Raw genomic sequence first — 21,853 nt, 5'->3', positions numbered from 1 at the left:
TCTATGCGCATGTCTTCTGGGTAATGAAGTACAACAACATTCTTGAAAAGATTCGATGCTGCAACATACAAAACTGCTTAAATGGCAAAAATAAAGCCAAAACAATGAGATAACGCAATACACATCAGGTAATAAGGATGGGTGGCATTTATTGCTAAATAAAATATGGAATACAAATAAATCTATTGTACAAGAATATAGGCCAACTTTACTGTAACGTTTTCGTTATGATCACTAAAGATAATGTGATACAGGTATGTGACGCGTCTGGTTTTCACAAATCCAAAATACGAGCTGGTTTAGGACTACATGACCTCACTCTCTAGTCTTATCCAATAAATCAAAGCTCAGAATACAGTATATACATTTATCATTTTATTCACATCCAAAAACTCAAAAAATCTAAAAATAGACTTCTTAAATACTTATAGTTTATATTATCTGTCAATTCAATCACAGAAAAATATAACATTTATGAATGCAATGAACCACGATCATATCACTAGAATTTGTTTTAGAAGTCTTTGATCGACGCGTCAGTTTACAAATGTGGTACAATGAAAATTTTTGATGTTATTTCCTACCGACATAATCAAATCTCTTATTGTCTATGTGAGCAAACGGAGTGTTGAGAAAACAGGTCAATCTCAATTATAAAATCGTTATGAGGCGGTTTAGACGTGTGTTTAAATTGTCTGACAGTCACATTTCATATAATAGAAGCCAAACTCTATTATATGAAACTTTAATCGCTCAGTGGTCACTATCAAACCACTAGGCTGTCCATCAAGACGTTTAGTTTGACAGACAGCCCGTTCATCCAATCACCGGCTTCCTCGAGCCACATGCCAACCCCTTGAGGCGGGGTAGCGCGCACAGAGCAAGGAACAGAGGCCAGACAAACGGTGCAATTCCACGTCCATGATGGCATTTACATCAAAATATATAAACAAACAGGACGTCGCGTAGAATAATATTGCTTCGCTTCGGTAAGAAATCATTCTAAACACGGGAAAGCTTAGGGCGGGCAGAGAAGAGCTGCACGAGGGATCGCCCAGCTGCAGCGCGCGAGGAAAGGCTCGGAAACGGTTGGGGAAAGAAGGCCTCGCTCAGCGCTCTTAGACCTGCGGGGAAAAGTGAAGAGCGCCGCCTGACGACCGCCGTGGAGCGGGGTGACTCGCTCAGGAGACCGCGGTGCGCTTCGTCAGCTCTGGCAAAAACTGTAGAGCGCCGCCAACTGCTCGCCACAAGGTAAGCAACGTATGTGTATATACATTTATTTTGTTAGGGTCAGTCTTTATATATAAAAAGTAAAGATATCCGCATACTGTCATCTTCCCTGTTTTATTGAAATATTTATTAACATAAAAATATTCACTAAAATTGTAATATTAACAATGACGGTTCACGGGATAGGATAAAAGTATGTTGTAAAAATAATTTGTCGTGCAGAGAGAGAATATAGTAATTATATTATTGATTATTTTTAGTTTATTATTATTATTTTATAATATTAACATGATTAGTGACAAATTTACACTAAATGTTTCAGCATACATTTTGAAAAACCAAACCATGATGATATATCTCCCTTATGCCATTTTTTTAATATTAACAATTTAAAATAACATACTATTAACAGTTTTAATGTCACACCCTAGGACACATGTACAGTATATTTGTCAACTACCCATATATTCATAGTCTTCAGATTAAAATATGAGAAATCTTTATTCCCTGCATTATAAAATGACTAGTATAATATGTATTTTTTAAAGAAATGGATAATGTACAGGCAGCCGGTTGTTATGTAAATAATAACTGACGACGGGCCGTTCAATTATTCGAAAATCTATGCACACTTTCGCGTCGTGGCTGTTACACCTCGGGTGTTCATTACCATTCGAATAATTGAACGCACCGGAGTCAATTATTCGGCTTATACCACGGTTACCACACCACAGGACATTGTTCAAATGTTAAATTTGAACGTTTATCATGTTATCGTCTTTTAAATGCTCTTGATGATAGGACTACTTTCTTGCGCATCTCATTTCAATCATCCTTGAGCGAACGGACTCGGAGGCTTGCTACGTAGTGTGTGTGTGTGTGTGTGTGTGTGTGTGTCAGTGTTTGTGAGTTAGACCACTCGCACACCTGCGTGTTTACAGTAATGTGACAGAAAAGCCAGTGATAATAATATTATTTATGGTATAGTTTCTGTCTCTTTTAAAGAGTAGGTCTATCAAAATATAGGCTATCTGTTAAGCAGCATGAAGAGGGAAACTAACCAGTAGGCTATCAGTGTATACTGTGTCATTCATTCTGGTCTTCTATTTAGTTGTTTTATTTATCAGATTACAGTATATGTATTTCTTTATTGTTTTTTAAACAAAACTGCACACGTTTCCATTTACAGTAAAGTTTCACATTATAAACGTCGGATCAAGAGCAGGGGGAGAGGAGCTTAACGCTGTTGCTTAAAAGTGCAAATTGAAACAAAAATAAAAGAATGCAGTGCACGGATAAATCAAATATAATAATCACTGCAAAACTGTGTAAAACACATCATTGTGACATTAAACTTGGCACAGTGATACCGAACTGTATTTCGGTCGACAGACCTGGAAAATAATGCACCCCCGTTGAACATTCTTCAGCCAATCAGAATGAAGCATTCCACAGCCCTGTGATATAATCTTTCACATTTACTCATTTGGCAGACGCTTTCATCCAAAGCAATATACATTGCATATAACTATATTCGTTTCTGCGTACGTTGCGTGCGTTGATAGTGCCTTGCTCTAACCTCTGAGCTACAGGAAAGTCAATATTATTTAAGAACTGACCTTTTTGGGGGGTATGTTTGTATTAATTGTATTCTGACATATTTCTATTCATATTTTTTTCAGGTTACGGATTCATATCTGGCACAGTAATGTGTACTGAACTCAGTCGTTGTGCCTCATAACATCTACCTATGGTCACATAGCACCGCATCTTTACATATTACCTCCTGCCTGCATTATCACTGCAACTATTACAGTTACCATGAGTGACCAGGAGTATATAGAGCATCAGTATATGTGCAGTGAGTGCCAGCAGCTTTTTAATACGTTGGAAGAGGTGCTGGTGCACCAGCAGATCCATACTGGAGCCGAAGGGGATGAAACAGAAGTCTTGGCCAGCCATGAAGATTATGAGACTGGAGAGAGCCAGTATCAGTGTCTGGAGTGTGGAGCCATCCTCAGGAATCCAGATGAACTACTGGCACATCAGGAGCTGCACATGAGGGAGGCAGGGCAGGGTGAGTGTGTGGATTTATAATGGCTTTAGAGTTTGTGCTGTGCATGTCAGAACACATTTCTTAAATTTAGCTAATGCATGTTTTTCAGAGCTCTGTGAGGTCACAGAGATGGTTGGTGCCAGTGGGGAAGTGCCAATCCAGTACCAGTGTCTGGAATGCCTGGCTCTCTTCGACAGACCTGAACTTTGGATGGCACACAGGCAGTCACATAGCAGAAGCAGTACCCATAGCACCTTGAGCACTGAAACTGTAAGTACACACACGTATACACACTGTTGTTGAAGGTCTTCTTTGCGTTGTCTGAATTTCTGTTGTTTTCTGTTTAAGGAATTTGTTCTTCAGCCGGATGGCTCAGTCACTCAGCTCCAGTCTCATAATGTGCAAAATCTTATTCTGGATGAGCAAAGGGCAGGCCAGATACTGACCCTAGCACAGGTCTGTTCCACCTTTACGCAAATATCCACACAATTTGTTATTCTTGGTGGCACCTGTTACACCGACTGTGGTTAATTTTCAGGCTCTTCGAAATCAAGAAACTCCATCTGAGTCCGCAGCCCCTGCCAGAGCTATGCTAGTTCCGGCAAACGCTTCCTTAACAGGCACCTCCTCCGCTATGCTCCGCCTACAGTTCTGCTCCGCCCAAGCTATTGCAGATGGGACTGCCTCGGGTGCCCTTTCAAAAGCCAAACTCCTCGCCCCCTTCTTACATGCCGATCCTATCAGGTTGGACAACATGACCACTCTGAGCCTTCTTCCGGCTTCTGGTCAGGTGAACACGTTAAAGAAGGAAGAAGAGGAAATTTTAATCATCCATCCTTATGAATGTTCCGAGTGTAATCTGCTATTCAGCACACCAGAGGATTTTCTTCAACACCAGGGGGAGCACTTCTTAGGCCAGGACAAGGAGAGTGGGGGCACCGGGGTGATGGTGGGGTATGAAGACAGCTCTGTGGCTCGGGAGGACGAAAGAAGAACCAATGGATCGGAAGAGGGCCGTAAAGGGGGCAGAGTTACTGTAGGGAGGTGTGCACAAGCCACCCGCTCCGACGGTCAGGGTATGACATCTCCTGCCTCTCCCAGCAGTCTTCAGTGTGAGGAGTGCAACAGAACGTTCACCACAGCCAATCGGCTTGCGGCACACATTCGGGTGCACGAGCAAGGAACTCACGAGTGTCCGGAGTGTGATAAAGTGTTTAAGAAATTGGTGTCACTACAGACACACATGCGAACACACTCTGGTGAGGCACGTTTTCTGTGTGTGGACTGTGGACATGGTTTTACCACAGAAATGACACTTATGATACACAGGTACTGATACGCATACAAACTTCTGGTGATTTATGTTCTTCCTCATCACAAAATCTAGATCTAAATGCTTATTTTTTTCTCATTTTAGGAAAACGCATACATCTGAACCGCTGCACAGATGCCCGTTTTGTGCCAAAACCTTCACTAACATGACCAAATTCTTGTACCATCGCCGAACTCACAAAATCCGTGAGCCGGTGGTGCAAGACTCTCAGGTAACAGTTGGTTGTAATGAAGGAAGTGCATTGCAACTCTTTGCTCCATTAAAAGTTATTGTGGCAGAAGAATACAACTTAAAAACTTAAAGATTTATGCAGGTTAAGACAAGACATATAATGTGACGCTAAGTTTTATTATATTGCATAAAAATAACAGAAGGGGCTTCCTAAAGAATCATTTAAATTTTTGAAGTGTCCTTACTCAGTCGATAATTTACTTTTACTTTCACAGGATGTTCTTTACATTATGTAGAATGTAGAGTAAACAGTCAATAACAAAAATCGTTTTGCTTGGTTTTCACAGACAGAATCATATATGTGTAGGCGAATAAGTAACATCCATTTTCATATTTATTTAACACTTATGTTTCCAGTGGGGAACATAAGACCCCCATATTAAGCCATTGAATGCATTAGCACATGAAAGGAATAGTCGACCCAAAAATTTAAATTCTGTCATGAATTACTCACTCTCTAGTTGTACCAAATCTGTATATATTTATTTGGTTGCAACCGAACAAATGGTTCTCTGGTTGGTCCAAGAACTGTTTGGTTATAAGCATTCTTCCAAATATCTTTTTTTCTGTACATCTGAACAAAGAAATCTAGAAAGATTTGGAACAACAAACTGTAATTTGGGGTGAAAAATCCCTTTATAATAAACAAACAATGAGATGAATGGCAATAAAATAACATTGACAGGGTTAACCTCTCCCCTTTGTAGTTTGTTCTGGCCAAGCAGTCATCCCTCTCCATTATCCAAAGAGCAAGAGAACGAGAGGCTGCTTGGAAGAAAGACAGACAAGAACTGCCAACGTCTCTTGTGAAAGTTCCCAGCGAAACAGGTCCTGTTGTCATTGAAGGTATTACTGTGGTCTCCCGGTCTGCGGAGCTGGCAGAGAATGGACTTTATGCTAAACTCACAGAGCAAACCCAAAATCAACTAAAGATGGAAACATGTGACCCAAACCATTCAACTACTGGCAATATGGAAAAAAGCGGGAAGCAGGAAAGTAAACGCAAGAATCCTGGTCCAGAGGAAGATCTAAAATTCCCATGTCCCACTTGTAAAAAAAGATTCTCCTCGCAGGTCCGCTTGTTGCGGCATCGCAGGACAGCTCACACCGCTGAAAGACGCTTTAATTGCAACATCTGTGGGAAACTTTTCAAGAAGCAGATCCACTTGCGGAACCACCTGCGCACTCACACGGGTGAGCGTCCGTTCCAGTGCAGCGTGTGTGGAAAGACCTTCTCCTCTCTGGCTAATCTTTCCCGCCACGGACTCACGCACACAGGAGTCCGTCCGTACAGGTGTGACATTTGCCACAAAGCCTTCAGCCAATCTTCCAATCTTCGTCAACACCGTCAGCATCTTCACGGCAATGCCAAACCCTTGCCCTGTCCGGACTGCTCGGCCTCGTTTATCCGTCCTGCTAAACTGGTAGCTCATCGTTTTCTTCACCACCCGGGGTCACCGGCACCATACCCCTGCCCGCACTGTTCTGAAGGGTTCTTGCGGAAACGCCAACGAGACCTGCATTGCCTGGAGGACCATCCCAACCTAACAGCCCCGCACAGTATCTCTCAAGATTTCCAAGCAGCATCTAGTCAGCAGTTATCGACAGACGGCACTGAGCAACAGAACACCACCTCAGTACTAAGACCCAATCTGGATTGCCCTATCTGCGGCAAGCGCCTCAACTCGCCAGCAAATCTTCGCTTGCACCAGCTAAGCCACGGACTCGGGCCGGGCAGGCCACGAGGCTCCGCCTCTACTGGTAAATCCCATCCCTGTTTAGTATGTGGAAAGCTTTTCGTTTCTGCCTCAAGTGTTACACTGCATCAAAGAGTTCACACTGGCGAGCGGCCGTATCCCTGCGCCATCTGTGGCAAGCGGTTTCGTCAAAACACACACTTGCGCGAGCACCTTCGCACGCATTCTGGCGAGCGGCCGTTTCGGTGCGAGTTCTGCGACAAAGGCTTTGTGCAGAGCATGCATCTGGCAGAACATCGGCGAACGCACACTGGCGAGAGGCCGCATGCTTGTGCTGAATGCGGAAAGACTTTCAGGACAGTATCAAACCTTAGGAACCACCGTAAGACCCACAATCGCACCCAAAAGCAAGAGGACCCAGAGCAAAATGCGGATGCTGGTCCAGAAGCTAATACAGCAATCTTTACTGTCATGGATGCTTCTGAGATAGATCTTGCCACAGCAGTACCGTCGCTTTGCCAGCAGGGGATGCAGCTCGGACAGTCCCAAGTCTTTCAGATACAAACATCTAACCTGACACAGGTAGGCAGCTGGTACTTGTGTATGCGAGTATAGGCCTGTAAATGTAGTGTTTAATAAAGTTCATTTGTAAAACTAAGATTTTTGTAAAATATTTTTGATTTGTTGTATTTCAGACTCAAGGCACTCCCACTATTATGTGTAATGAGTTTGGGGAGCCAATTGCCATTATAGAGACGAGTGGAGACCTGGCAGAGGCCATTGAGCTGTACCACACCGCCATGGAGGGCGGCATCAACATGGAGGCCATTACTGTGGACAACGTGCAGTTAATGTGAAACGAGTGAAGAACCGTGCAGTATTCTAGCAGCCTTTAGGGATCATCTTCAAAACTGGAAGATGACAGAAAGAGATAACCCGACGTGAGGGTCGGACTGATTGAAGTGAGCTGTCTGAGACGTTGATTGAATTTACTTCCATTGAAGTGTATCACAAAACGACCACTCGAATCAATTCTCTGGGATCAGTTTTCATGCATATTTTCTTCTTCCCAAGAGATGGAAAGACATGTGGTAAAGTCAGTCTGTGGCAAGATGGCTGTCGACAAACATTTTGGACAAAGGCAGAAAGCACCGAAAAATGACACCTGTTGGTGTAGCGGTGCAAGTATGTTTAAAGTGTTCGTTAATAACGAACATGATATGCTCATTGACGCTCCATTGAACATTCTGATCGGCATTTCTTGTGAGGTACCAGAAACGGCAACTGTTAACTTAAGGACTCAAAAACCATTTGACAGGTCATTATCGTGATGGTCAAATGTGTTTCATGCAGTATCATACCTCTCTGTCCGTACACTGAACATTATTTGTAACATTTTTTTTAAGGTTAGTACGATGACTTGGACGTGTTAATAAATTTAAACAGTTTGTCTCTGTCTTTTGGGTTGGTTTATGAACGTGTGCAGTTCTTACAACACTATAGTCTGCAGTATGGTGAAAGTATGGGATTGTCTCTTCTCAAGCTTCAAAAGACTTCTAAAACACAAAAGCATCATTAAATGTATCCACATGACTCGTGCAGTGAATTTAAAGAGTGCTGAAGGCATACTGAGTAAATGCAAACTATAATATAATCCATAAATTTGGCAGGTAGCAATTTAGTCCCATTGTCCTTTCACTTTTAATAGATCTGCATTTTGGGCCAGATGAACAAAGAATGAAATACATTTTAATTCAACAGCCTGATAGCTTGGAGTCAGTGGGTGTATAAAGCGTGCAGTTTTTTTTACAGATGGAGCATCCAAACAGTTCATTTGAGTCTGAATGGACAAAGTGCACACAAATATAAATTGAACCTTGATTTGTCATTAGCACATCATTCACACAAACTTTAAACATCTATTTATGTGTATAATGAGAGATACAGTGCATCCGGAAATTATTCACAGCGCTTCACTTTTTCCACATTTTGTTAAAATACAGCCTTATTCGAAAATGGATTAAATTCATTATTTTCCTCAAAATTCAACAAAAAATTAATATTAATAACGTGAAATAAGTTTTTTCGAGTATGATGCTACAAGCTTGACACACCTATTTTTGGGCAGTTTCTCCCATTCTTCTTTGCAGGACCTCTCAAGCTCCATCAGGTTGGATGGGGAGAATCGGTGCACAGCCATTTTCAGATCTATCCAGAGATGTTCAAACAGGTTCAAGTCTGGGCTCTGGCTGGGCCACTCAAGGACATTCACAGACTTGTCCTGTAGCCACTCCTTTGTTATCTTGGCTGTGTGCTTAGGGTCATTGTCCTGTTGGAAGATGAACCTTCGCCCCAGTCTGGGGTCAAGAGCGCTCTGGAGCAGGTTTTCATCGAGGATGTCTCTGTACATTGCAGCATTCATCTTTCCCTCGATCCTGACTTGTCTCCCAGTTCCTGCCACTGGAAAACATCCCCACAGCATGATGCTGCCACCACCATGCTTAACTGCAGGGATGTATTGGCCAGGTGATGAGCGGTGCCTGGTTTCCTCCAAAAATGGCGTTCAATCTTTGTTTCATCGTACCAGATAATTTAGTTTCTCATGGTCTGAGAGTCCTTCTGGAAGGTTCTCCAGAAGGAGACATGCTGGAGCATGTCTCTCACCACAGAGACATGCTGGAGCTCTGTCAGAGTGACCATCGGGTTCTTGGTCACCTCCCTGACTAAGGCCCTTCTCCCCAGATCGCTCAGTTTGGCCGGGCAGCCAGCTCTAGAAAGAGTCCTGGTGGTTCCAAACTTCTTCCATTTAAGGATGATGGAGGCCACTGAGCTCATTGGGACCTTCAATGCTGCAGAATTGTTTCTGTACCCTTCCCCAGATCTGTGCCTCGATACAATCCTGTCTCAGACAATCTACAGACAATTCCTTTGATTTAATGGCTTGGTTTGTGCTCTGACATGCACTGTTAACTGTGAGACCTTGTATAGACAGGTTTGTGCCTTTCCAAACCATGTACTATCAACTAAATTTACCACAGGTGGACTCCTATCAAGTTGTAGAAAGATCTCAAGGAAGATCAGTGGAAACAGGATGCACCGGAGCTCAAATTTGAGTGTCATGGCAAAGGCTGTGAATACTTATGTACATGTGCTTTTTTTCGTTTTTTATTTTTAATAATTTGCAAAGATTTCAAACAAACAAAATTCTTTCATGGTGTCATTATGGGGTATTGTTTGTAGAATTTTGAGGAAAATAATGGATTTAATCCATTTTGGAAAAAGGCTGTAATTGAACAAAATGTGTAAAAAGTGAAGCGCTGTGATGATCTTTCCGGATGCACTGTAGTTACAAATTTAGAGCTTATCAGTATAAAGTCTTGGATATGTCAATCAGCCAAACAAAGTTACACAGTAAGAAAAGTTTATAACCATATTTATTTCTCTTTTGTTTTACAATGCAATTTTCCGTACTGGCTTTGTTTCTTTCATTGATGCTCTTTATTCTGGTATCGAGTCTTTGGACTCTTCTGTATTAATGTACATCAAAGACCAGCGCTGCAGGAGAAGATCGCTCCTGATGCCTTCGGTCCCACCTCACAGCCGATAGTGATTGAGGAAAGAATGATAAAGTGACAGAGAGAGGAATGAGGAAGGGGAGGAATGTAAGTAATGCATTTAAGAAAAGTGTGTGTATACCAGAAAGAGGCTTGGAGTGTCAAGACAACAAAAGCCCATGTAATGAATTCCTGGTTTGGGAGAAAAACACCTAAATGTTAAAAAGTCGCTATAATGATAAAGAAAGTAGTGGAAGTGCCTATAAAAGGGACAGTCATCCCTCCGTTTCTGCTAAAGAAAGAGTATATTAATAGGAATACAGTATATATAGGATATAGGGATCAGATCCACAAGAATAACAAAACATTAATAAGAACAGTAATAATGAGAAATGTTATAACATAACTTGTAGAATTACATGTTGAAAATCAAGCGTCTCTTCTAAAAAGTTAATAAAATCGTTATAGTAATATCTGCTTCCTCCGTGCTTCACCAGCTCATGAAAGTTGAATGAAAAAGGCAGGGAAAGAAATGTTTAAATACGTGGAATCTCTTAATATATGGAAAAACTTAAATCAATGGCAATAATGTGCCTGTTGACTTTCCTTCCATTACCTTTTTCCTTCATGGCCAGCCAATCAGAGGCTTTGGAATGACTCCAGTTTGATTGACAACCACTACAGCCAATCATAGGATGAAAGGTTTGCAAATGGCAGCACACAGTTCAGAATGTGTCCCTCAATAAAGGTATTCAGTGCTTTAACAAAGCTATCCATGAAGTCCTCAGAAAATCTAAACACCACAGAAGAAAAAAAACAAAATATGTAAGTCTTCATTATCACTTTATCTCGGCCAATGGAGGCCAGCCTCACAATGACCGGCAGGAACTCACGAGCCATTAAAAAAATCTGTAGCCAAGCTACTGCCAATCAGGCCATAAAAACACAAATCGGTCTGAAATGGATTGGGTGCCTTCACTAGTCCCCCCTTCTAGAGAGACATCAGCAGCGCGACTTCACTGGTTTACAGGGCTTAACCCACAATCCTCAAAGTTCAAAGAAAGCCTAATGACTAATATTATACTGTAAATTCAAGTGTGTATATTCAAGACGATGCACTGCGGCGTATGCAATTGTCTTTAAGTTGATAAGTCATTTGAAATCTTAAAGTTCTCTTTAGTAACATAAAATACTGAGGAAATACGTTTCCACACCCCAAACGGTTTTGAGGCATCTCCCCTCATCTGCTCAATTTACATGAAATTTCTGCTCTTGCATCTTCTTCTCTCTCTACGTCCTTCGGAACTGTTCATAGCAGAGACGAGACAACAAATGATACAGATATCGATGGGAGAGGTCTGGTCTCAAAGCTTTCCAGCGGTCCAATAACCTCATCTGGTGGAGTCCTGTGAATCGCCAGCGTTTCTGGGCTCCTCTGGGCTGTTCTGCTCAACATCTCGCTCTGTTTCTTTTTCCAGCGGATCCATCCCTCCTCCTTCACCGGATGCCCCGGAAGGTCCCGGTAATGAAGCAAGGTCTGAGGCGGCCGATTCTGAAGGAGCTGCCGTCTGCATGATCTTCTGTCGGACCTCACGGATCTTGAGCTGTAAGCACACCTTTGTGGGGAAGATGTCAGAATATCGCGCCTGGAACCCAGCGGTAGCTTGAGCTGTTGATTCAGGGGGAAAGAGGAAGAAGAAAAAGAGACCATAAGACAGGAAGAAACTGAAACAGAGCAAACTGCTAATTGTCTAATGTCATTTTTTATAATTATTTTCTTGACAAGCTCAGTTTCTTGGACTCTTTACAATAGTACTGTTGCAATATTGCTAATTATGTATTGTGCACACAGAAAATGCAGATAAAATATGCTCCTTTACATGATATGAGAGTTTTTTCCTCTTTTCACCAAGAATCTAAATGCATTTAGTCAGTAACTTAGTAATTTACAACATTTTACAGTTCACATTGTAACCTGAAATGTCCTTAACAGAACCTCAACATTTTCTAACTCACTTTACATTAAAGTGACTGGATTCTTGTTTACAAACTCATAACAAATCTCAAAACTTTCTGCTTTTTATAAGTTTAAATTATATTTTGTTTTTGAATACCAGAGTTACTGTAGTATATCTTTTTTAAATGTAGATTCATAACTATTTTAAATTTTAGTTTAGTTAAGTTAAGTTTAGTTCTTATTTATTTCCAGTTATTACACGGCTCGTTGAAATGCTTGGTTCTGATTGGCCCGGATGCAGCAAATCATTTTGACAGTTTTTTTTACAAATTAAATATATATATATGTCTTTAATAACATATATTACATTATATTTACAAATGAAGAAACCAAATAGCCTGTTTGTGACATTTGAACGTCATTTCTTAACTTAAAACCAAAAGTAAACGGCATTTCCTCACGGAAGGTCTGCATATGGTAAAAATGAGCTAATAAAATATATTTCATGCCCAATTTTTTTCTCATGTGGCAAGTAGCAGTGTAATAAGCAGGATAATGTATAAGCAGCCTGCTGTTTTTGCGAAATAAGCCCCCTTAATGAATTTAGTGGCTTTCTTCATTTAGAAAGCAACTTAATTTCTATTATTTCTTGATTTATTTTCAGTTTGTCTAGTTTGTTTAGGTCTTCATTTTATTTGATTTTATTTATAACCTTCTCTCAGATTTTTTTTAAACCGATCTAGGCCAGGACCCCCAAAAGTCTTGATCTAATCGATGTTATTGTTCCCTTACATCGATTTGTTTTAATTAAAATGATCTCTAATGGGTCATTATTCTGCTGTGTGCGAGTTACACTGCTACACAAGTATATGCATCACCTGAGGGGAAGAATCCATGCTCTTGAAATAACTGCATGACAAGAGCTCTCCTTTGATCAAGAGTCCTCCTAAGAGAGGAGTAGGGCACCTTATCAAACTCCAGCTCCCCTAGCATATCCTCTCCATCTGCCCCGGAGAGAAAGAAGGACATGAAAATAATGACAGAAAGAGAAGGTGGCGACAGCCAATAAGAGATGCATTTTAAATGGTTTTTAATGGGGATGGAACATTACCTGGCCTTTCAAAGGTGAAAATGTCCCCCTCACACTTGGCAGCACTTTTAGGTGTGTTGGGCTCTGAACTGCAGCTGGATCTGCGACGGCTTTTCCTTTTAGGAGAGACGGGATCTTCTGTGGATGAGTCCAGGTCTGCACACAGTAGAGTTTGTTAATTTTTATATATTTTGATACATACAAGACAGGACTTTATTTTTTTTTACATGAACATCTACACAGAGGAATCATTTATGCTGAATTTGACTCTCACCAGTGGAGTTTTTTCTCTTTCTGCGGTAGCTGCCCAATATGGCTCGCGGAGAGGTGGCAAGACTCTGTAGGGTTGGAGAAGGCAGAACCTCCTCTGGACGGAACTCAGGCAGCTCTGCAAAGCGCTCCTCAAAGTACACGTCTGACAGGACCCTGTACACATAAAACCACACTTAATATCAAGGATTTAAACAGTATGATCTTTGTCTAACATTTTAATATTATATAAAATGAATAAAGAAAGCACTTTTTGCACTATTTTGTCTAGAGCCCTATTCGCATCGGATTAGTATAATCTGGGTTCCCCACATATGTATTTCATTTGCATGGGATAAGTGAAGCCTGTGATTTTACTCAAATTTACAGACTTTTTTTCCCGATATGATGGCAAGGCTTTGCGTGTAGTTTGTTTAGCCTAAAGTTGGATGATGTATAATGATATATAACTGTACCTATCAGCATTTGATACCTGCGATCGCGAACAAAACGGGAGACTACAGTCCAAAACAACAATGTTTGGCGGTATAGATATGACCCAGCACCCAAAATAATATCAAAACACTTCAACACAGCCTCATTATTCACAAACGGTGGATAAAACCTTGAAAAATGATAAATGACCCCGCCAAATCACAGAGATGCCGATTCGCACTAAGATCACAGACAACCCCGGCATTGAATACAAATGACTAGAGGTCCCCAGTTAATACTAATCCTATGTGAATAGGGCTAAAGTCACCAAATGTGAGGCATCAACCACCTTTTTTCTGTACAAAATGTGTGATTTCGTCATTCTAAAAAGCACACAAGATTTTATTGAAACATTTTCAAATAATAAAGTGTACGTAAAATGAATACTTATACTAGAAAGTCAATATCAATACTAAGAGGTCGATCAGACAGAACTAGTTTTTGCTGTAAGACGCGCCTCGTTTGAATTGTTTTCAGTTGGCAGGGAGTGTTTTGCGCGCTGCTTATGTGCCCCTCACGTTTTTGCCACCTGCAGCACTTCGTGTTTTGGCGGAGCACTCTGAGCACCTGAAGTTGAAAATAACTCTGACCGATAAGGCTTTTTTTCTATTGTCCAATCGAATGAAAGGAGAGGCGGACCTTCCGATGTGGTGACAGAACTTTACAGTTGCTTGAAACATGCAGACTGCAGTGGAACTTGTGTTGGTTGTCGCAGGTTAACAGAGCAAGGTCAGAGCAAGTGCCCTCTGCTTGATCCTTTTTAAAGTTTCTGATAATATGACACTTAACAGCAACTACAGCGTTTGCGCAATAATCCTTGACTGACAGGACAGCTTCGGTGGTTACCTAGCAACATACAAACTGCTGCCTGCTCTTTTCAAAGAGTCAACCAAAAGTGCAGCGTGGCGCGCCTCTGGTTTTCAAACATGACAGGCACGTTCTATGTGATCGCCCCCTAACGAAAGTTTTGTTATAGCTTTTTTAGTTAAACTTTCCACTCAAATTGGTTTTATCTGATACGGAAAAAGTGTGCATCCAAATAGAGGCATTTTAACTAGTGGTCTGAGACTCAGATTAGTAGAATCCACAATATGATTCTTGTCATTAAAATAAATCCCTACAAACATATGATGTTACAGATGAGTAAGAATAAAACAATGAAAATGTCATATTTCATGAAACACACCTGTCAACAGAATCAAACGGGCGTTTGAGTGGTGGAGGGCGGGCCTTGACTTTTTTAGTGGGTTGTGCATCTTTATCGCTGGAAGGTTGAGGGTGGGCAGGATCTGATCCAGAGGGAGGAGGTAACGGAGAGGAAGGGCAGGAGTCCTTCCATTCAGCCTGGTAAGTGAAAAAGTGAGAAGAGTGACAAATGTTTTGTTTCACAACTGGCTTCAAAAATGTCCGAAATTTTCTATCCCATAGAATGATTAATAAATAATACAAAATATACAAATATTATTAATATTAAAAATACTGATACATATTAATTAACAAAATACAGTTAATTCAAAACTACTCAATTAATATTGACCCATTTTATTGTTGATTATACAGTCAGGTTAGGGCCTAACCTCTTTGGCGTTTGCCTCTTTGCCAAGCCCGCTGGTGGCACTTCCCTCCACTCCAGGGTGGGCAGTGCGTTCCACTGTGCCCTCCTCCGGTGGGATGGCAGCAGGAGAGTTCGTCTCACTTGCTTTGTCTATGTCAAATGTGAATCGACTCCCACTCTCTTTCTCCTTCTCTCGTTCTCGCTCTTTCTCCCTGTCCCTCTCTTTTCCTCTCCCTCCTCCATCATAGCTCCCCACGGGGATGTTGGCCACTGTGGCTTTCACCTTCTGAGGAGGCCTTGCTGTGATCAGTTTTGGAGTCCCAGGAGCACTGCCTGTTGAAAGAGAGAAGACGGATTCTATCACTTACTATTAAGAACTTTAGCTCTGTTTGTCTTTTTGTTTATTTTTCATGTACACTCATACCAGAATGAGAGAGGGGAGCAGGGCTCCGAGGCTGCAGTGGCACTGAGGAGCCTGGTGGGGGCGCAAATGAGCTGCTGGTTTTACTGGGGACATGGTACGATTTCTCCGCCTGAGAGAGAGAGACCTTCTCTGGCTGTCTGTCAGAGGGCTGTTGGTAGATGCCGTCCGGATGCTGCCGGTCCTGGTGCGGCTGACGCTCAGAGTTTGATGACACGTTCCCCAGCCTATCTGAGGTCACAGATGACACGGAGGTTGTTGCTGTGGTGTGTTTAGGAAGGATGTGGGGAGATGGACTAGACACTGGGTACACAACACTGGGTGACACCGTGCCCATGGACACCACACCAGTCGCCAATGTAACACTTGTGGGGGTGTAGATGGCGGTGATGACTGGTGCATGAGGGGCACCGGGAGATTGGGCTGGGGCCAGCAGCGACGGCTGACCTAGAAAATCAAATCAAAAATTGTGTTTGAAAGTGGAAAACATTGTTAACAAAATCAAAATAATGTTCATAAAGTAAGCGGACCTGCAATCAATGGCTGCACCAAAGTCTGACCTGGATGAGCAATGGTTGCAAAAGTTGCCAGGGGTGATTGTACATAAGTCGATCCAGGTGTTCCTGAAGCCGTCTGAGAGGACGAGCCTGTTGTTGTGGGAACTAATGGCAAAGGAGAGGGAACCCCAGGAGTAGACTGTACATAAGTGATTCTGTGGGAGAGAACATTATATCCACAAAATCAAGCAGCATTCAGAGCCAGGGAAGCAAGTCAGGTTTTTTTTTTGAGTGGTGCAGTGGATTAGGAGTGTAGGAGTTGTGTGAGGGAGGGCAAGTGTGCGCTCCTAGGTAAGTATAAGTGTGCCTGTCGTGTGTTCGCTATACCTTGTAGGTGGGGGCGGTAGCAGCACCGTCTGAGACGGGGTAGAGCCTGGGGCGACCACTGTAGCAGTTGCCATAGTAACAGAAAACGGGCTCCCAGGTTGCACTGGTCCGGCAGAGGGTAGTTGCGATTGGACGACAGGCATTGGAGCGATCTGAATGATCTGGATGAAAGCAGAGATAAGACTTTGCTTTAATTACACACAAATGTTAATTTTATGTTATTAGAACGTTTTACGTTTGACATCTTACCTTGCTTCCAGCCTGTGCTCCATTCTGAACAGGAAGAGGAGGGGCTACCAAGGGAAACTGCTGGGAAGGGGCAGGAGCAGCCCGCACTGTTGCCATGGGAACCAGCATCTTGCCCTGCAAGACTGGGGACTGTGTTTGCACTGCAGGCAGAAAAAAAGAAGACATTGTTAAAAAAACCTGGTACAGCACAACTATAGAGAACAGTAAGTGCAAATAACCCAAACACTCTGAGCAACAATACATTGAAAAATTGTTTAACACATAATAATATAAAGCGTTCAACACATTTATGATAGTATGAATTCTCACCTCTAGCTCCTGGGCCAACCATACCCAACGCAGGATTGGAGACATACCCCGACTGCTTCCCATTGGCCAGTGAGGCATGAGTGGGCAGAGCAGTAGGTAGGGTGAAGATACTGGTTGGCTGACTGGCCTGCTGAGGGGAGGGGCTCTTGGGATGGTTGGTTGAGAGGGTAGGGAGAATGTACTGAACTTGTGTTATTGGTTTTTGGCCTGAAGAGGGCACTAATGAGGCAGAGGGCAGAATGTGCGGCTGCAGCATGGGCAGTGGACCATTACTATGAGTAAGTGAAGCCGACACAGGCGAGGCAGAGTTTTGCAGAGGAGGCGTGACAAGCTGCACAGCAGGCGGGGCTTGGAACGTGCCTCCCAAAACTAGATTAGTCACCAGTCCCCCTTGACCTGCTGATGCACTTACATGACTGTGCGATGTTGAGGAATAGTACCCACCCCCCCCAGCGCCAGGTGTCAAGGCATTTCCTGCGGCGCCGGGTCCGATGAAAAGTTGCGTCTGGGGTGGAGCAGGTTTCCAGTCGTGCGAGGATTTGCTGGCGATTGGCACCGGCGTGCTGATGACTGGACGCACCACGTTTGTGACGACGGTGGACGCTACTCTCACTGCACCTAGTACTGACGATACCCCCCCGCCAGAACTGACTAGGATGGACTGACCCACAGAGTACTGGGGGAGAGACTGAGACATGCTTCCTTCACCTTCCCTTCGTTCTCCATCACCTCCTTCTATGATCCGCTTCCTCTTTAAGGGAGCATCGCCGAAGCGTCTGGAGGTGGGGTAGGATGACAGAGACACACTGCGACCATGACCAGGACCATACGACGAGGAACAAATCACTGGAGCAAAAACTCTCTGATGCAGCACAAGAGTGAAAGTGAAAAGAAAGAAAACCAGAAGAATTAAAAAAGACAACGACAATGGGCATTTGCAACGATCTAGATCCTTTACCAGTTATTAAACATGTAATGGCTTTTTGTTAACTTTATTAATGATTAACTCACGAAATATGCTGAAGGACCACAAGGAAGGTTAACCGACGTTTTACAAGGCCATTTAGTTTGTCAAGAAATAATACATATTTTTGTCATCAATTACTCACTCCTACGGTATATTACTGTCTAACTTTCATTAAAATTCTAAACGAATTCTCGAAATATCCCCATGCCTGCTTTCATTAGCAGGTGAGTATATATTGTGAATATAAACGCTGTGATCAGTCATGTGACACAAATATTATTGCCATTAAATGTTTGGGGTGTATTATTCCATTAAACAATTCACTGTTGTAAAATAGGGACGTTGCGGTGATTGAATTTTTCCATCGGTTAATCGACATGTAAAAACACACGTGGTACGTAGTCGGTTCAATGTCTTTCTTAATAAAAACAGAAAAAACTATAAAAAAGTACAATGACATTTGCTTATATTAAACACAGACCCTACAAAACGAATTATAACAGCACACATCAAGCAAAAAATAAATAAGAAACGAAAATGAAATGAAAAAAGTTTGTGTTTAATATATAAATAAGAAACAAATACGAAACGAAAAACGTCTATGTTAAATAAATAAGAAACTAATAAGACAGGAATACAAAACAAAAAAACGTTTGTGTTAAACAAATAAATAAGAATGGAATACAAAACAAATAACGATGGTTAAATAAATAAATAAATGTAAATTACATAAGAAACGAATAAGAAAGGAATATGAAATGAAAAATGTTTATGTTAAATAAATGGCAAAGCAATGGCTTTTAACATTTAAACAAAAAGAAAACTAAACCTTAACCGGCTCTTGACAACAGTGCTTACATATTCTACTACGTGTTTTTTTTGCCAGTAAAACCTCCGCCATCGTCTTGTCAGTCAACACTTCACTCTCCTCAGACGATGAATAAACTCTTACTTTTGCTGCTGATATTTGCAGCGACAATTGTTCCGCTTGTACTGAATGCAGCAGCCGCGCAACTGTAATTTCGTCTTTCACTAAACCAAGTGATTTATTACTATAAAAAAAAAAAATGGTGGGCGTTGGTGCCGCTGTGGACAAGTGATGTAATCGGTAGGCGGGTGGACACTGTGTATCACCGGTGACACCGACTATCGCAACAAGCCTTTTGTAAAACAAAGATTAAATAGATAAGACGAATAAACAAACAGCAATCAAGTCTGTTACCTTGCGTTCTCCTTCATCTCCAGATCCATTTTCACTGTCGCTGTCTGTCACCCTCTCCTTACACTTCAGGTCAATGGAGCTTGCCGGGTATGAGTCCTCTGAATAACACATGACATACAAAAAAAAAACTTTAAAAGCAGAATTACACAGTGCCATCATCATGCATTACATCAGCACTTATTTTTAGAAAGCATACAGATTTATGGACCAATAAAACTAACAGAGATGATGAAGTATGACTCACCGATGACATCATCATCTCCCTCTTCCTCACAGATGACCATACGCTCTTCGTCACTTGTCATGTCTTCACTCACCCCCCTATGCGATTGAGAGAGAGCACCCCGCCCAGAAACCTGACCCCCATCACCACACATCTACAAAAACAATAACAGTGGTTCAGGCATGAATCTTTGTAATCATGCACCTTATGTGAGTGTTTGTCCAATACCTGTGCGAGCTCAGCCAGAGCTTGCGGGTTGCCTCTGTCACTTCTCTCCAGATTATGCATGGCGCTCTGAGAGAAAGCACGGGGACGGGGGAGCTGAGCGTGTCCCTCAGCTCCACCCCGCTCGGACACGCTCACCATGCCAGGCCCCACCCCTTTGAGCTCCGACCCCAATGAAACATTTGGAGGTTCTGAAAAAGTTACAAAAGCATTTAAGGAAGAATTTGTAAACTCAGAATTTGAATTTTTGTACACTCAGATATTATAAACAGAATATACTCAAGTACACTAGCTTTGCGTGCAGTAATAAACTTTCTTAAGTCTATTCCATACCTGTGGTTTCTGACATGCTTCTCTCACGGATGTCTTTGCCCCCTGGAACACCACGCCCCTCACTGCTGGATTTCTTTCTGTCCTTATTACACCACTTCCAATCAGGATGTGCCTTGAAGTGTGCCTCCTTCACCTGAGAATGGAGATAGAGATTGCAAAGGCTTAATGGAAACTATTATTTTGTCTAGACATGCATCTAACAAGTGTAAGACGGTTCTGCCAACCTGAAAAGCAAGATCGTGGTATTTTTGTTTTTCTTTGGGTCCCAGTGCATACCACCATTCCCCAAGTATCTTGCTGACCGTTCGGTTGTCCTGGTTTGGGTGTCTCTGATGAACCAGCGCACGATGGCGCTTGCTGAAGATCATGAATGCGTTCATGGGCCTTCGGATGTGATCTTTTTCCCTCTGTAAAAAGTAGAGTGTAAGAGAAAATGAGTGGATGTGTTTGTGGTTGTTACATTGAATGACAATGTATGTGGAAATGTGTACCTTGCCAGGACTGGTTTTGTCATCTTTGGGTAATGCACTGAGGGACTGAGATCTACGCTTTCCAGGAGACGCAGAGATTGGCGGATCAGGAAGAACAACAGGGAAAAACCTGGAGAAAGATTACATGTTTTCATTAATAAAAAGAAGAATCAGGCAGAAAGCATGTAAATAAAAGTCAATTAATGCTTCAAAATAATCTATCTTAAAAGTGACCAAAGGTTAAGGGGGCGAGAAAATCTAGATTTCAAAGCCTTACAATACTGCCCATGTTTAGCTGCTAAAAAATTGCAATTCAATTCTAGCGTTTAAAAAAAAAAAAAAAAATGACAATGTCCTCAAATCCCAAAACAAGATCACATATATCTTAATATTAGCATATCATGATACTGTACATATATCAGTAAAATATTTAACTAATTCCATGCTGGTTGTCATCAGCACCACAATAAGGTTATAGTCATATAATACTATATTGATTTTTTCCATCTACATCTATTAATCATACATAACAGCTTGCTCGCTCTCTCGATCGCTGTTCTTTACTTACGAAAAGCTTTATTCTTTCTCACACGCACTCTTCTCATTAATGCACACATCGATGTAGTCTTGAGTACATATATGTTTATTTATTCATAGCTGATACAAACCTACTAACTCAAAGACTCTAACATGTAGCTCTACAAAGACAACAAAGAAAGCATTTTCACTGTTGTCGCTCGATCACAGCTGCCTGGTTTTCTAAGTGCGAAGCCCACGAGAATGACTTCATCCTAGGAGTTATTTCATTAAATTCATTTCAGAGATTTTGTTCAAATTCAGCCTATTATGTATTTCGCTTGATGCACATGAAGATGATGCTGGACTGTTCTGCTACTATTTAGCTGATAATTATTAAACCGTAATGGCTGTGTCGCTGCTGTGGCCAAAAACAAGCCCAAAAGATCCACCAATTTCACTCACAGAAACCCTCAGGGCCCTTCACTCTGCCGTGAAACAATACAGCAGAAAGAGCCGAGCCAATTACTGAAACTGCAATGCACAGGGCTGATCTGCTACTGCTTTGCAGCTTACACCCAATACAG

At 41.9% G+C, this 21,853-nt stretch overlaps 2 protein-coding genes across 3 annotated transcripts in view; one reads left to right on the top strand and one right to left on the bottom strand.

The window, feature by feature from the left end:
- Positions 1–161: 161 nt before the first annotated feature.
- On the top strand, positions 162–7,995 carry znf526 (zinc finger protein 526). Of its 2 annotated transcripts, none has more exons than XM_056763338.1 (8): positions 162–1,251; positions 2,913–3,307; positions 3,396–3,556; positions 3,635–3,742; positions 3,825–4,615; positions 4,704–4,830; positions 5,558–7,129; positions 7,243–7,995. In XM_056763338.1, the coding sequence occupies exons 2-8, from the start codon at positions 3,052–3,054 to the stop codon at positions 7,402–7,404; spliced, it is 3,177 nt and encodes a 1,058-aa protein (XP_056619316.1). In that variant the 5' UTR covers positions 162–1,251; positions 2,913–3,051; the 3' UTR covers positions 7,405–7,995. The 2 variants fall into 2 exon arrangements, with proteins under 2 accessions (XP_056619316.1, XP_056619317.1); XM_056763339.1 differs by having other exon boundaries at positions 162–1,260.
- Positions 7,996–9,963: 1,968 nt separating this feature from the next.
- cicb (capicua transcriptional repressor b) overlaps positions 9,964–21,853 on the bottom strand; it is a 34,378-nt gene continuing 22,488 nt past the window's right edge. The window contains 17 exon segments of the mRNA XM_056761818.1: positions 9,964–11,770; positions 12,937–13,062; positions 13,170–13,304; positions 13,423–13,574; positions 15,079–15,236; positions 15,470–15,780; positions 15,872–16,315; positions 16,429–16,580; positions 16,753–16,913; positions 17,002–17,141; positions 17,311–18,172; positions 19,500–19,597; positions 19,744–19,876; positions 19,951–20,138; positions 20,281–20,413; positions 20,505–20,687; positions 20,772–20,880. Coding sequence (XP_056617796.1) covers positions 11,493–11,770; positions 12,937–13,062; positions 13,170–13,304; positions 13,423–13,574; positions 15,079–15,236; positions 15,470–15,780; positions 15,872–16,315; positions 16,429–16,580; positions 16,753–16,913; positions 17,002–17,141; positions 17,311–18,172; positions 19,500–19,597; positions 19,744–19,876; positions 19,951–20,138; positions 20,281–20,413; positions 20,505–20,687; positions 20,772–20,880 — 3,763 coding nt within the window. The 3' untranslated portion in view covers positions 9,964–11,492.

Source organism: Triplophysa dalaica, chromosome 12 (assembly GCF_015846415.1).
Source record: "Triplophysa dalaica isolate WHDGS20190420 chromosome 12, ASM1584641v1, whole genome shotgun sequence".
NCBI lineage: Eukaryota > Metazoa > Chordata > Actinopteri > Cypriniformes > Nemacheilidae > Triplophysa > Triplophysa dalaica.
The sequence above is the reverse complement of the archived record's forward strand: the minus strand, read 5'-3'. Positions and strand labels throughout refer to the sequence as shown.